General features: G+C 37.3%; 1 protein-coding gene and 1 non-coding gene across 7 annotated transcripts in view; both read left to right on the plus strand.

The window, feature by feature from the left end:
- Positions 1-17,109, plus strand: part of TJP1 (tight junction protein 1) — a 246,987-nt gene that overhangs the window by 193,222 nt on the left and 36,656 nt on the right. For all 6 annotated transcript variants that reach the window (XM_064376314.1, XM_064376315.1, XM_064376316.1 and 3 more), the window contains 3 exons: positions 78-225; positions 13,777-13,916; positions 14,884-14,989. In XM_064376314.1, coding sequence (XP_064232384.1) covers positions 78-225; positions 13,777-13,916; positions 14,884-14,989 — 394 coding nt within the window. The remainder of the gene's footprint in view (positions 1-77; positions 226-13,776; positions 13,917-14,883; positions 14,990-17,109) is intronic.
- Positions 2,264-2,370, plus strand: LOC135274970 (U6 spliceosomal RNA). Its single transcript, XR_010342710.1, has one exon. It is a non-coding gene; the product is annotated as a U6 spliceosomal RNA (small nuclear RNA).

Here is a 17,109-nt window from a genome sequence, read left to right on the forward strand (position 1 = left end):
TTACCACTGGAGTACCTTATACTGACTGTGATTATTTTTGTGGCAAAGTAAGTAGCACTCTTTTGTTTGTTTAACAGACATTTCAGAAATTCAGTCACTAGCATCAGATCATTCTGGTCGGTCACATGATAGGCCTCCCCGCTGCAGCCGGTCACGATCTCCTGACCAGCGGTCAGAGCCTTCTGATCATTCTAGACACTCTCCACAGCAGGCGAGCAATGGCAGGTAAGAACACTCTACCTTTTAAAATAAAGAGATTTTGTTTGCTTGATACCAGTATCTGACATTACAAATACAATTAAAAGATGGATTTCTTTTGATTATTCAAGATTAAGTCTATCTTTCTCAATTTAGACATTTTTAAAATCTAAAATAACAGCAAACTTTTCCTTAAAGGGCCAGATAGTAAACACATGTCAGTCATGCAAGCCATACATTCCTTGTCACTGCTCAACTGCAAAAGCAACCATAGACAATACGTAAATGAAAGGGGCATGACTGTGTTCCCATAAAACTTTATTTACAAAAACAGTTGATCCACAGCTGCAGTTTGCCCTACTATTGCATTAGAAGATGCTAGCAAGCTTTAGGAATCTACTACTTGGGAAAGTTAACTATAGAAGTCCTTTAATAAACACATTAACCTGGACTTTTAAAAATACACTAGTGTTGGCTGGGCATGGTGGCTCAGGCCTGTAATCCCAGCACTTTGGGTGACCAAGGCAGGCAGATCACTTGAGGCCAGGAGATGAAGACCAGCCTGGCCAACATGGCAAAACCTTGTCTCTACTGAAACATACAAAAATTAGCCAAGTGTGTTGGTACACTCTTGTAATCCCAGCTACTCAGGAAGCTGAGACTGGAGAATTGCTTGAACCGAGGAAGTGGAGATTGCAGTGAACTGAGATTGCATCACTGCACTCCAGCCTTGATGACAGAGCAGGACTCTTTCTCAAAAACAAAACAAAACAAAACACTAATATTTATGCCAAAGGATCTGGTATAATGGTAGTATGTGACCTACCTGAGTTTGTCTTTCTTTGGAGTCACATGTACATTTGAGAATTTGAAGAAAATTGATTCTTCTCTCCAGAAAAATGCACATGTGCACATACACACAGCAATTTGCATACAATTTCTGGAGATTCCTAAAGCTCTATAGGCCACCAGCTGACCCATGGTTAACTGCAGTCCCAATGAAGATCACTTGAAACATGAGTCCAGAGCTGAAGAGACAATTGAGAAGAAAAGGGAACCCATATATGTTGTTGATGGGAATGTAAATTGATAGGGTCATTCTGGAAAACAATGTGGAGGTTCCTCAAACAATTAAAACTAGAACTACCACATGATCCATCAATTCCACTTCGGGGTACATAACCCAAAGGAAATGAAATCACTGTCTCAAAGAGAGATCTACACTCCCATGTTTGTTGCAGTATTATTCACAGTAGCCAAGATATGGAGTCAACCTAAATGTCCATCAGCAGATGAAGGGATAAAGAAAATGTGGCATATGTTTTTACACACACAATGAAGTATGATTCAGCCTTTAAAAAGAAGGAAATCCTGCCATTTGGAACAACATGGATGACCCTGGAGGGGATTGTGCTAAGTAAAATAACCAGACACAGAAAGACAAACACTGCATGACCTCACTTACTGTGGAACCTAAGCAAGTTGAACTCATAGACACAGACAGTAGAATGCTGGGGTTGGGGGCAGGGAGGAATGGGGAGATGTTGGTTAAAGGGTACACAGTTTTAATTATAAGGTAAATAAGTTCTGGAGACCTAATTTACAGGGTGGTAACTGGAGTTAATAATGTATACTTGAAATTTGCTAAGAGAGTAGATCTTAACGTATTCTTTTGACACACATTAAGAAAAGTATGTGAGGTATGGATATGTTAACCTGGTTGGGGTCATCATTTGAATATGTATATCAAAGCAAATATCACTGTTGTATATCTTTAATAGATACTATCTTTGTTTGTCCAAAGCTGGAAAGAAAAAGTAAATTTGGGTCTAGATCTGAAGAGATTATTTAGGATTAGAGATGTTGAATTGAGACTTAACCTGCATAGAAGTGTTAACTGAAGCCATAGAAGTCAATAACATTGCTAAGAGAAACGATTTGGAAAGAAGGCCGAGAACTGGGAGGACTGGCTAACAGGGAGCACATTCTTCTAGGAAGGTGAAGAGGCAAGGGGGAAGTAAGAGGGGAGGAGTGCCTCGCCAAGAGAGAGCTTTTTTTTAAAGTTTGTAAAAACCATAGTGACACAGTAGTTAAAACTGTATATTCCAGAGAAGATTAGCATGGCCCCTGCACAAGGATGACACACAAATTCATGAAGTGGTCCATATTTAAAAAAAAAAAATTATATTCACAAAAGTGTTTGGCATTCTACTAAAATGGGAACTAGTAAGAGGATAACTTGTAAGAGCTATAAATATGGTTGCTAATGTTGTATCCAATGTAGTTTTAATATATTTGTGAAGCTGATTATTTCTAAGTTTCAAACTTGGATTTCTAAATTATAAGAACCCTTGTGTTTGTTTTAAGGATGTAATGATTTTTTAAAGGAATATTATGGCATGTTACATGTAAAGTTGGCTAATCTTATAACTGATGATGATTTTTAATTGCTGCAGTTCTAAAAATCTTCCTAACACAGCATAGATGTTATCAGGAAAAGGATTACTGCTGAAACACATGCATGCACAGTGATACAACACCTTTCATGATTCATGGGAGCAGCTGAAATTTTAACGTCCCTGACTCAGCTAGAAACGAGGCTTATCTCAAGTAATTTGGACATGATTTTTCCTTTTAAATAAAACAATCTTAATCAAAATCTCAAATATTTGGCCATTAGTTTGGATTGTAAACAAATTCTAAATCCTAGAAAATTCTTTTTGGTATCTACTTTGTTCATTTAGATTTCTTCAACATTTAGAATCTGTAGCCTTATCTTAAAAGTTGAGGGTGTTTTCCCCCTAAAATTACTATTTTTGTATTATATTGTGATGTTTTATTTCTCCTAGGAATCTTAAGTATTCTCATTGGTAGCACCAGTAATATGGGAGCTTTTAAAAATATAGACTTCTGGGGTTGCTTTCAGTTCATCTGAGACTGAGGCAATTTGACCCTCAAACAACCTGGGGGTTAGAGGGACCAACACCTCTCTCCCACTCACAACACACAGTCAGAAATCCACCTGTGATTTTTAACTTCCCAGAAGCTTAACTATTAACAGCCTATTGTTGACTGGAGGCTTACTGATAACATAAACAGTACAAAGTTTTTAGGTTAGATGTATTATGTACTGTATGCTTTTAAAGTAAGCTAAAGAAAAGAAAGTTAATTTAAAAAATCGTAAGAGAAAATACATTTACTGTTAAGTGGAAGTGGATCATCATAAAGGTCTTCATCCTCACTTTTCTTCATCCCTCATTTCCTTCATTCTTGTTTTCACATTTAGTCGTCTGAGGAAGAGGGAGGGGTTGGTCTTTCTGTGTCGTGGGTGGCAGAGATGGAAGAAAATTCGAGTATAAGTGGACACACACAGTTCAATCCCATGCTCTTCAAGGATCAACTGTTTTTTTTTGTTTGTTTGTTTGTTTTTGAGCTCCTGGTATTTTTCTCTTCTGTACACTACTGGCTGTGGAAACTACTGATTAGAAAGTATAGTATATAAAATCAAATATAGTACTTCAAGCACAGAAGGAAAAACTCTTCAGGTTCTTTTCATATTTTTGTGGTGAGAATTTAATGCCTGAAAATTTAGTAATCTGCCTACAGACAAGATATAAATAGTACCAGTTGCTTAAAGGTTTCATTTCCACCCTAAAGTTTAATCTTCAAATCCTGTAACTGTGGAGTTTTAATTTAGAGCATGCCCTGCATTTTGAGAAATAACTTACATACATTATGAGAGTAAAATGCTAGTGTTAAAAAAAAAAACAGTATCGGGCTTCCATATAGTCGTTTGCTTTTGTTACTTAATTTTGGCTGTATAAGTGTCTTTTTGTTTTATAAATTGTATTTAAATTATCTTTAAAGAAGCGATACAAAAATGTCTTGGTCTCTGTGAGAAAAGTTTCACTTGAATGTAAAAGGAAGTCTATCATGGCAAACATTAGCCTTGCCCTATTCTCTTCCTAGATTGCTGAATATTTTTGTATATTTTTAGGATGTGTGATTATCTGCTGAGAATAATAACCTCTTCATCTTCATTTTGTTAGAAGCGATAGAATATAGTGATTTCTTAAGACTTTGGAGCCAGACTTCCTGCATTCAAGTCCCAGTCTGCCATTGGTAACTTGCATAACCTTGAAACCTCTGTGTTTCAGCATCCCCATCTGCAGTGAAGCAGGCAGGTCATATGTTATAGAATGGTGAGAAATTAGTTATTACAATACCTGGTGCACATGTTCGCTACTGTAATTATTGTGGTGATTCATAGTAGTAATAATAGTATCATAAGTTAGAATTTCCAAATGTGCTTTCTCATCTGCTCTGAGATTTCCTCATTCTGTATTTAAACAAACTAAAATTGAAAGGTTGTGATAAAGTCCACGGTTATGTTGTTGACATGGGATTGGGGCCAGGATTAAAACTGTTGGCTTTTTGACCCAAATCTTTGACCTTACTGGTGTAGAAAAAGAAATTTCGTAGCTTAATTACTACTTAATCTTCAGGAAACTAAAATCCACAAGAGTTCCATTGTTGTCATGACCTACTTAGGTTCCTCTGTGTGATATTCTTTTCTTAGAGAGCAAACATATGGAGAGAATTCTGAGAAAAACACACAAGCTTGTTCTTCATTATAATTAGATGAACAAAGTACCCTCACTATTGTCTACAACTGGAGTTGGCAGACTGCAGCCTGTGGGCTAAATCCAGCCTCCTAGTTTTATAAAGTTTTATTGGAAACCCATTCCACAATGGTATAATTGAGAAGTTACAAGAGAGACTATATGGCTGAGGGAGTCAATTACAGAAAAAGTTTCCAAATGCTTGGTCTGGAATGTTAAAATAGTTTTGCTTTGTTTTTAAATTCAAAGACATTAGGGAAAATTATTACACTGGTTTTCTTATATCTTGATGCTTGTTGCTGGGCTTGTTTGCTTTGTTTTGCATTTTACTTAGTATTGTTGCAGAGCCCACTGTGGGTCAAGACTTGCACTGTAGGAGCTGGGAATACTGCGAGAGGCCACAGTCGATAGTGGCACTGCTTCTTCATGATACTGAGTGGGTATCACTGGAAAGATTGATTCACTAATCTACCTGTAGTCCCTGCATAACCAGAGAGTATTTGATTTGCAGGGTATGATCTAAGCCTCTGCTTGGTTACATTGTACTCTTCCTCATTTTTACAGCTATTCTAACAGATCCATTTTATGTTTCCCTCTAGGCAAACAGCAGATGTTTACCTTTTTTGTTTTATGAATTTTTATAAAAGTGACTATGATTAGTCATAAGCAGGTACATTATTGAAAAGATTCTATTACAGTAAAAGATCAGACTAACAGAATAAAATTGAATTGCGGAAAACTTGAATTATTAAGATTTACATTTTGCATTCTACCCATTTACATTTTGTTACATTCATTCCCTGAAACTGACAGAGATCATCTAAGGCCTGAACTGTTTTCTAAAGTGTTTAGGGAATGTGTTTCCACAAATAGAAAAACAGTCCAGTTTGTATTTAGCAAATTCATTTTATGAAAATGATTGCTTCTGAGGTGAAAAGCAGTGTTTTGAGAAGGTTGAAACTTTGTAACAGTTATTTAATCTCTTTATTCATTGTCCTCCTGAGAAATGCCTTTACTAAATTCTAAATTAAACATTGTGTCAGCATTGATACAGCTTATGATATAGCAAATACTTGGTAGTAAAACTGAATTTTTTGAATCAAATTTTTAGCCTAAATTCGTGTTTGGCCAACTTAAGATCATATATTTGGGATCAAAACCTCTTATCTATACAATCCACTCCACATTATGAGTTTTCTAAGAGTGCTGAGTAAGTCCAAATATACATGCAGGTAGAGCATATAATGTGTGGTCATGTGTCACTTGATGGGGATACCATCTGAGAAATGCATCCTTGAGTGAACATCATAGAGTGTACTTAAGACAAACCTAGGTGGTAGAGTCTGCTACACCAGTAGAGTATACAGTACAGCTCCTAGGCTACAACAGACCTGTACAGCATGTTGCTGTACGGAATACTGTAGGCAGTTGTAACAACAGTTAGCATTTATGTATCTTAAACACAAGAAAGGACAGTAAAACTACAATATTTTAATCTTGTGGGACCACCTTTGTCTGTGGGGTCCATTTTTGACTAAAATGTCCTTATGTGGTCTTAGCTTTTAAATTAAAAGATCTAGTTTTTTTATTTACACAACTTTTCCTCTTACCTTTTTATAATTGTTTTCTTCAACATTTGAGAACTATAAATATTCTTTCATCTTACTGTATATAGTTTCTGTCACATATTGCTTAATTTTCTCTGGAACTTACATACAGGTTAAGCTTAGCTAATCTGAAAATGCAAAATCCAGAATGCTCCAGAATCCAAAACTTGAATGCCGACATGACACTCAAGGAAAATGCATTTCAGATTTCACAGTTTCAGATTAGGGCTGCTCAGTGGGTAACTAGTATGATGCACATACTCCAAAATCTGAAACCCAAAACAGTTCTGTTCCCAAGTATTTCAGGCAAGGGATGCTTAAGCTGTGCAGCTTTGCCAGTAGGCTAAAAATTAATTGTTGAAACATCCTAATATTGATGAGCTTTTTTTTTTTTTTTCTATTTCAGATGTGGAGAGGTAACCATCTTCTGACTAGTGAATTTCTTTTTTTTTTTTTTTTTTTTTTAACTTTTAGGTTTAGGGGTACATGTGCAGGTTTGTTACATAGGTAACCATGTGTCATTGGGGTTTGTTGTACATCTTATTTCATCACCCAGGTATTAAACCCAGTATCCAATAGTTATCTTTTCTGTTGTAGTCCCTCCTCCCACCCCTAAAGTAGACCCCAGTGTCTGTTGTTCTCCTTCTTTGTGTTCATAAGTTCTTACCATTTAGCTCCCACTTATAAGTGAGAACATGCAGTGTTTGGTTTTCTGTTCCCACGTTAGCTTGCTAAGGGTAATGGCCTCCAGCTCCACTTATGTTCCAGCAGAAAACATGATCTTGTTCTTTTTTATGGCTGCATAGTATTCCATGGTGTATATATGCCACATTTTCTTTATCCATTCTGTCATTGGTTGGTATATAGGTTGATTCCATGTCTTTGTTATTGTGAATAGTGCTGCAGTGAACACTTGTGTGCATATGTCTTTATGATAGAATGATTTATATTCCTCTGGGTATATACCCTAACTGGTGAATTTCAGATTTTATTTACTGATCATTGGTGTTAGTCTTTTGTCTAAACAAAACAGATTTCATAACTCCAATTTGATAGGTGCTTTATTCTCAAGAAGACTTACATATATTGTTGGTAGTGAATATGGTGTTGATACTACTGTGTGTTCTTTTTTAGACACACCATAAGGTTCTTTACCTTTGTTTTTTTTTTTCTTCTTTTTTTTCTTTTTTCTGTTTCCCTTTCATCTGTGAAAGATAGAAAGGGTGCCAGTTAGAAAGATATGATTCATTAAGTATCTCAGTGGTTAACGAATCAATAACTTCTTTCCCATGGCTCCTGTACCTTTACACCATGACTGATGTGCTTGGTTCTGAGTGATCAACAGGCACCACAGTGAATGTTCCTTCTGTAGTGAAGGTTGAAAGAGTTTACCAGCAATGTGGATGCCATCGTGCCCATTCTTCTTTTGTCATATACTTAACTGATATCACATATATGTTACTTGCATGTGATGATAAATGTCCTGAGCAATCTGAGGTGAGATCCCTGCCATCATTTGAATATAAAGCTTATATCCAAATGAAGAAAGCAAATACATAAATTTGAAAACATGAAAAAGTAATGCTATAAAGAGAATCAGGGTAGTATGATAGTGAAGTGGGAGGGGACGGTGTGAGATAACAGGCTTGGGGAAGAAGGCTTTTCTGAGGTCACATCATTTTGAGCTGGGGAAGACAGAACCTGATAGGTGAAGGTCATTCTGGAATAATGCAAAGTATGTACTTACTGCTCCTGAGATGGAAACTCGACCTGTTGGAAGAGTAGCAGTATAGCCCATGTGGCTGCATTACATGAAGAGCAAAAGAGAAAGTGATTTGGAGATCCAGAAGAGAATTTTTTCGATTTAAAAAAATTTGTAGGGATGGGCGCAGTGGCTCATGCCTGCAATCTCAGCACTTTGGGAGGCTGAGGTGGGCAGATCATGAGGTCAGAAGTTCAAGACCAGCCTGGCCAACATGGCGAAACCCCATCTCTACTAAAATTACAAAAATCAGCCGGGCATGGTGGCAAGCGCCTGTAATCCCAGCTACTCGGGAGGCTGAGGCAGGAGAATTGCTTGAATCCAGGAGGCGGAGGTCGCAGTAAGTCAAGATTGTGCCATTGTACTCCAGCCTGGGTGACAAGAGCAAGACTTCATCTCCAAAAAAAAAATTTTTGGTTAGAGATAACATGTTTTTTTTTTTTAATGTTGTTTATTACTTGAAATATTATTAAACGCTTTTTTGCTAATACGTTTTATCTAACATTTCAAAATAAGTAGAATATTGATGACATCCTGAACTTTTGTGAACCAACTTGTATTTTAAGTTCACTGGAATTTTAGGTTACTTCATTGACATTACAATCTGAGATTTTATTTTCAATGTGCTTTCGTGAGGGGCCAGAGGAGGCAAGATTTTAGTTGATAACATTTCTCTAGTTAATGGAAACCCCAGTGTTTCAGTGATTGCTGTTAGATTTTAGCACTTAAGAGAAGATTATAGATCCAATAACAGAAAGGCAGGCTTAAATATTTACCATATATCCTGTATTTAAAAAGAAAAGTAGGGTGGGCGCGGTGGCTCACACCCATAATCCCAACACTTTGGGAGGCTGAGGTGGGAGGATCACTTGAGGTCAGGAGTTCAAGACTAGCCTGGCCAGTATGATGAAACCTTGTCTCTACTAAAAATACAAAAATTAGCCAGGCGTGGTGGCATGCACCTATAATCCCAGCTACTGGAAGGCTGAGGCAGGAGAATCACTTGAACCCTGGAGGCGGAGGTTTCAGTGAGCCGAGATCACACCACTGCATTCCAGCCTGGGTGACAGAGCAAGACTCTCTTTCAAAAAAAAAAAAGTATATTTAGCTGAGCATGCTGATCCAGTACATCTGTGATCCCAGGTACTTAGGAGACTGAGGTGGGAGAATTGCTTGCTTGAGCCCAGGAGGTTGAGGCTGCAGTGTGCCGTGATCACACTACTGATCTCTAGCCGGGGTGACAGAACAAGGCCCTGTCTCAAATACTATGAAAATAAAAAGTAAAAGTATAAACTGTGTTTACTTCATCAGCTGAGACTTGTTTTCTTCTACAAGTATAGTATTTTAAAAATGGACTGTTCCACTTGTCTATATGTATAAAAATAGTAAATGTACAAAAAATCTTACTTGCAGATTTATAAGATTTGAGACAATCCTCTTGTCTTTTAGAGAATCCTAATAAATAAGATTTGTGACATTGGTCTCCTGCTACAAAATCTACCAAATAAACTGCACAAAGTGCTATTTTACTCATAAGTATTAGTTGGAGTACGGAATAATCGTTATGCCACCAGTGAAGGTAGAACAATACAATTCTTTAAGTGAACAAAGAGTTCTCTTGGGCTTTCCTCAGTTGTTTCTTACTAAAAGTTGTCCATATCTATGAATATTACTTTTGAACAGCAGATCTATTTTTCTTCTAATGCGGATGGGCTAGATTAATAGATGAATGTTTGAGATAAGCAGGTACCAAATAAGCTCCACAAGCACATATATCCAAATGACTACCTAAAACCATATCACAGTGAAATAGACTCAGATTTTTTCAGAAGCATGCTCATGAACACATACATGTTTTAGAAAATAGATTATATGTAAAGGACAGATTCACATTGTGGGAAATGAGCTTACAGAATGACCAGGTGGGTTTAAGGGAATTACTCTCCTGCCTTCTCAGCATACTTCCTGGGCAGCTTTTTCCTATTTTGTTCCCATGTACCAGCCCTGGATCTCTTGTTTTCTTATCCCTAGACTTCTCTGGGTATGAGGGCAGAGAGACAATCTTTTAATTGCTGTGAAGGAGGAACTTCAGTGTGTACATATTTGTTTCCAAATTAGAGGATTGCAACATTCTAAGTATGAAACTGGAGTATCCCTTCACTTTTCTGTCTCATCTGCAATAGAGCCCTCCAGGCTGAAATTTTCCTGTCAGTGGAAAAAAACTTTGGAATACGGTTAACTTCAATTCTTAGCATATTTTTATTGTTAATTTCGGGTGAGATAATCCAATACCTTTTAAAGGGATGAGTACGTAGCTTTTGTTTTCAACCTAAATTATGTTGTTCTTGCCTACCTTATGCAATTAATGAACTTGGCAAAAGTATGTGTAAATCCGTTTTTGTAGGACAAGTCTTTAATTTGTAATGGTGAGTTGGCTTTATAAAAGGACATTCTACTAGAGTGAATGTTCAGCCCTCCATTTCTTTCCTGTATTAAGGGTTTTTTTAAAGAAGGATGAGTTGATTGGAAAGGTGTTCGTAGAGCTAGAAGTATGAGGGAAAGCATCATGAAATGGCCACCTGGCATATCTTATCAATCAGGAGACAGTAGTTTCCATGAACAGAGAAAGTTGAATGTAAAGAAATTAAATATAACAGGGGAGTAATGAGGGATTGGCTGGTAAGAACTGAAGAGAGCTCAGAAGATTAAGAACCGCAGATAGAAGGAGCAGCTTCTCCCCTTGGTCCTGAGATAGAGTGCCAAAGGAAGAGGCTCCTACCCACCCATCCTCAGGGCTGAGAGCTCTAGCTCTTGGAAAGGGCACAACTGTGTCTCACTGAGTGGCCGAGAATTTGCTGTGGTGTGGCACCAGATGAACTTGCACAGTGTTTGTACTCACATGTGCTGGGGAGACTTCACACTGTAGAACCATTTGAAGGAGTCTCTTGGGCGGGCTACTGGCCACTGAGTACTCTAGCATGCTAGGCATTGCAGGAGCATGCTGAGGGGACGCACCCTCTCTCCTACGGTATCTCCCCAGGACCCTGTACTGACATGCTGCCTGCCCACTACCTATACTAAATGGCTCCAAATAGTTGTGATTTCACACCCAAAGTTTTTTACTTGAAACAGCATGTTACTCCTTGCTAATCTAATCGAGTGTGTATTAATCGGCTGCCCTGGTCACACATTTGATTGGGTAAGACCTAAAGAAGGCTCTGTTTACAGTGAGTCCATTCGTATGAGTTATAAAAACAGAGTCTCTCGGATACTCCTTTCCAGTCCATCTTTGTCTAGCAGCTGTCTTGCCTAGAGCGTTTAACTACCTCAGAGGCTCTAGGTAACAAGGTCATTACCTTTAGATTGTTGTGTGCAAGTTAATACGAAAAAAAACAAAATTGGTCTTACCCTTCTGGGGAAAAGCAGAATTCCCCTTAAGAGGGTTTTGAGTACCTTAAAATGCCAAAAGTTTCCTTCTAGGCCACTAGGACCTAGAGTATGTAAACATGAGTCTGACTCCAAACACATGATATTTACAGAAAGCTTTCCTCATAATAGCAAAAAAAAAGTACACGTTTTTTAGGCTTAAGTATTGAGAGCCATTAGGATAGAATTATGTGAGGAAGGGCCAGGCATGGTGGTTTGCACCTGTAATCCCAACACTTTTGGAAGCCAAAGCAGGAGGATCACTTGAACCCAGAAGTTTAGGCCCAGCTGGAACTTAACTTTTTCTACAGAAAGTAGAAAAAGTTAGCAGGGTGTGGTGGCATGCACCTGTAGTCCAGTTACTCTTGGAGGCTGAGGTGGAAGGATTGCTTGAACCTGGGAAGTTGAGGCTGCAGTGAAGCATGACAGTGCCACTGCATTCCAGCCAGGGCAACAGTGAGACCCTGACTCAAAAAAAAAAAAAAGGAATTATGTGAGGAAGGTTTGGGGAAAATGTGATTCATTATCACAACCTCACCAATTTCTTTCAATAATTGCCACTGATTATTGACTAATTTCATGTGTAAATTCAGATTTTGTCTTGACTTCATAGTCATATTTGCTTGTGACACAACATCTTAATGTTCGGAAAAGTTGGTTGTTTTGTTTTGTGCTGTAACTCTAGATCTGTGTTGTCCAACACCGTAGGCACTAGCCACATGTGACTGTTGAACATTTGAAATGTGGACAGTCCAAATCGAGTTGTATTGTTAGTATCAAAGACACATAGGATTTTGAAAACTTAATGCACAAAAGATGTAAAATACCTCATTAATAACTTAGATGATGAAATACTATTTTAGATACATTGAGTTAATAAAACTTATACATTGATTTTACCTTATTTAACATGGATTCTAGAAAATTTTAAATTACATAATCAGGTCATTTTATAGTTCTCTTAAACAGCACTGTTCTAGATCTTTATTATTGAATAATGCCTCCATCTTTTGGTAGATAATGGAAATGCACTAAAAAGAGCAGTACTTTTTCGAATATTAATTGTATGAAAAATTGAATAGAGTGGTGTAAGTTTCATTTATTCATATGAAATGTTGTTTTTGAAGACTAATTGCCTTTAAAGTTATAATTGTATCACAGGACAGAAAGGTGTAATTAGCAATGGAGTAAACAAATTAGCCAAAGATAAAAATACTTCCGGGAATTTTGTGTTATATATGGAATGAGAGCCCTACTTGTAAAGCCAGTGACAATTCAGCCCCGAACTCCTTGGCGCAAGCAATTCTCCCACCTCAGCCTCTTAAATAGCTAGGACTACATGTTCAAGCCACAGTGCCTGGCTCCGTTCTACCTTTTTTTTTTTTTTTTTCCTCCGAGTCTGGTGCTTGCTATGTTGCCCAGCTGGTCTCAAACTCTGGGCTCAAGTAGTCCTCTTGCCTTGGCTTCCCGAAGTGCTGGAATTACAGATGTGAATCATTATGCCTGTCTTTTCTTTTTTTAAGTATTAAATTCTTATATATGTTGCATAGGTCAATACATAGTCAACATTTATATTTGATCAAACTATATGAAATTGTTAACACTGAGCTATTTGAACCAAAGAATTCTCATTTCATTTAGTTCAACCCAGTATTATATCTTTTTCCCAATTATTTGCATCTACTTTATTTTTATGTAATCACTTTTGTTGATATACTGTGGTTTCATTGAGTCTACTTTAAAAGACTTCTACTGATTATATGAATGTTTAAACTTTTTTTTTGTTAGGACTTGAGTTCATCTGAAACCAGTTTATTTTTACCATTGTTATACATAGGGATCTAATTTTTCTACATTTGTGGACAGTTGTTCGAACACTATTTGTTAAATGTTGTTTCTTCTCCAACAGTTTTGGAATGCTGCTTCCATAATAAACTTTGCTATTGTAGATATATTTCTTCATTTTCGATTTTATTACATTAATCTGTTCAGTTTTTTTGTGGTAATGCTACTGTAGTTTTAATTACTAGGTTTTTATAATACTTTGGTAACAGCAGGTTGTCATTGTTTTTGAAGTTGTATTGCCTCTTATACTGTTCTCTTATGGATGATTTCCAGAATTATTCTTATGCTCTTGATTTTTTATTTTAATGACATATAGTCACCGGAGCAGAGATGAAGAGAGAATTTCTAAACCTGGGGCTGTCTCAACTCCTGTAAAGCATGCCGACGATCACACACCTAAAATAGTAGAAGAAGTTACAGTTGAAAGAAATGAGAAACAAACACCTTCTCTTCCAGGTAAGCATAACAAAACACTAAGTTCAATAAACATTTGCAATTAGAATAAAGTAGTTGTTAGCGTTTACAGAAGATTTTAAACATGCAATTACTATTATTTCCATTTTATTGAGTATACCTTTATTTATTCATTCTCTTTGGGTTTTTTTGAGACAGAGTCTCACTCTCTCACCCAGCTGGTGTGCAGTGGTGTGATCAGCTCACTGTAACCTCAAACCTCCTGGGCTCTAGCTGTGTTTCCACCTGATCCTCCCTTCTACAGGTGTGCGTCACCACACCTGGCTGTTTGGGACTTTCTGGGTTTGTTGTTTTTTTTTTCCGGAGAGATGGAGTGTTGCTCAGGTTGGTCTCCAACTCCTGGCCTCAAACAATCCTCCCACCTTGTCTTCCTAGAGTGTTGGGATTACAGGTGCAAACCACTGCAACCGACCCAAGCATCCTTTTAAAGCTGCCTGTGAAGACAAAACATAAGAATCTGCAAGGTTCTAAGATCGATTGCCTGGAAGGCCTGGAGATTTTGTTTCTGATGTCTCACTTCCTTTTCTCAGATCTTCTGTCTTGCTCTGCTTGCTGAGTGGTTATTTAAAAACAAATTTTATAATGAGGAAAGTTAGCTACTTTGGCAGTCTTAAATGTAGGGATTCTCTCTTCTCATATCTATTTTTTGTTATTTGTCACTAGAGAACAGATTTTTCAAATTCTGGTTGCTGGAATTATGGAAAACACAGGTGACCGTGTAACATACCTACTTGTTATAAAGACTTTAGAATTTATTACTATAAAATGTACTCTCTAATATATATGGTAGATACCTTCCTGTTCAGGTTCTCTGAACTTTATGATTCATATATATAGAGAGAGGAAGAGTGAGAGAGAAAGTCTTTTTATTTGGTTATTTCACTGGTTGCTTACATTATTCCATGTTTTTCTAAAGTGAGACCTACTCAGTTAATTTTTTTTTTCTTAGAACCAAAGCCTGTGTATGCTCAAGTTGGGCAACCAGATGTGGATTTACCTGTCAGTCCATCTGATGGTGTCCTACCTAATTCAACTCACGAAGATGGGATTCTTCGGTAATACAGTTTTAAAGTTGTATTGTTTTCTTTGTTCATTTTTAAGCATTATTGTAAATATGGTTTACAATCAAATTCCTAAAGAGTAGGAATTTGATTGTAAACCATATTTCATATACTTTTTAATATAGTACATACCACCTAATACTATGATTAGGTTTTTTATTTAACATTCTGTTACTTATATATGATAGTTCGAAATTAGAGAACAAAAGGAACTTTTTATCTGCTTTCTTTCCCACCATTATCTCCTGCCTAGTTGTTAAGCTAGAAATTAGAAAAACAAAAAAAGCTTCTATTCAGACATCAGAATTTCCACAGCTTTCTAATGGAGCATTAAAAATAAAAATGTTTATCAGTCTCAGCACTAGTGGCATTTTGGGCCAGGTGTTTATTGTGAGGGACTGTTCTGTGCATTGTGGCATGTTTACCAACATTCCTTGTCGCTAGATGCCAATAGCAGCCCCCCTTGTGACAATCAGAATTATCTTTAGACATTGCCAGATGTTTCCTGGGGGGCAAAATCATGGTTGAGATTGGTTGAGAACCTGATCTAGGTTAGTTAGCAACTCGAAAGTAAGTTTTTGCTATCTTACACCTTTCATTACTTTATATTTTATACTTGGTAGAATTGAGATGTAAATTTTGTAAACAAATTTCAAACCATCTTGTTCATCAAATTGGTTTTTTGTTTGGTTAGTTTTTTTTAACAGGGTCTTGCTCTGTCACCCAGGCTGGAGTGCAGTGGTGTGATCTCGGCTAACTGCAACCTCTGCCTCTCAGGCTCAAGTGATTCTCCCACCTTAGCCTTCCGAGTAGCTGGGACTAAAGGCGCATGCCACACCAGCCAATTTTTGTATTTTTAGTAGAGACAGGGTTTCTCCATGTTGTCAGACTGGTCTCAAATTCCTGGGCTCAAACAATCCACCTACCTCAGCCTCCCAAAGTGCTTTACAGATATGAGCCACCACACCCAGCCCAAATTAGTTTTTTATTGCCACTGGTAAAAGGGACATGATGTGAATAATTGAAAATTGGCACATTTCCTCAAGTGGGTTAGATCTAGACCCCCAATCTCATTTGTTTTCATTGCTAAAGAAAATTGGATTGTTGTCTTAGACCCAGCTAGTTACAGAGAAATAGTTTCTGAAAGGGATGAGGCTTTCACAAGTTTAAAATTGTATAGTTTTAATATTAGGTAATTGATAATTAAACTTTTATAAATTTTGAAGGCATAATCCCCTTTTTCCTTTCTCAGGAATTGGTTGAAAACTTTTATAAGTCTTTAAGGTTTACGAAAGTGTAGTGATAAGATTCCAGAGACCTCCTTCCCTGGCAGAACAAATACCAAAGAGGATTTGAGGACATGGGAAGGATTAGTAGCTGCACCAGGAAAGCTTTGGTTTTTCATGTAAAGCCAATGAATGGATTTGATGCAGAAGTTAGTGAGTCTGTTTTGCTATTACAAGTAGTTAATATAATGTGGACAGTACAAAGTATAAAATGTCAGTCCTCTAAGGACATGACACTGTTGGTGAGATTGCACCTGAAACTGTCTTCTAACAGTGGTTTTCAAAAGTCAGATTTTACTAAAGGGTGGAGACTGTGCTCAACTGTTTTTGCTGCTTGAAGCACATTAGATTGGTCAGGGTTAGAAAAGGATTTCCAAAGACCTAGAGTCTTTTGGTTTTTTGTTTGTTGGTTTTTTAAAGAGAGAGGGCCTCACTGTCATCAAGGCTGGAAGTATAATGGTGTGATCATTGCTCATTGTAACCTCAAATTTCTAGGCTCAAGGAATCCTCCCACCTCAGCCTTCTGAGGAGCTAGGACTACAGAACAAGCCAGGAAACACAACTAATTTTTTTTTTTATTTTTCTAATAGAGACAGGGTCTTGTTTTGATCAGCCTGGTCACAACTCCTGGACTCAAGCAGTCCTCCTGCCTCAGCCTCCCAAAGTGCTAGAATTATAGGCTTGAACTACCATACACAGCTGAGACCTGGAGTCTTAAGGACTTTGAGCCTCATGTTTAAAAGAGCTTTAAGTACAGTGGGTTTAGGAGAGGAGGCTATCAGAATGTTTTTGACCTGGTTGGGAAACTAGGGTACCACTACAACTGAG

Source organism: Aotus nancymaae, unplaced genomic scaffold, assembly GCF_030222135.1.
Source record: "Aotus nancymaae isolate 86718 unplaced genomic scaffold, 86718_ANA_hifiasm-v0.15.2.pri h1tg000014l, whole genome shotgun sequence".
Classification (NCBI taxonomy): Eukaryota; Metazoa; Chordata; class Mammalia; order Primates; family Aotidae; genus Aotus; species Aotus nancymaae.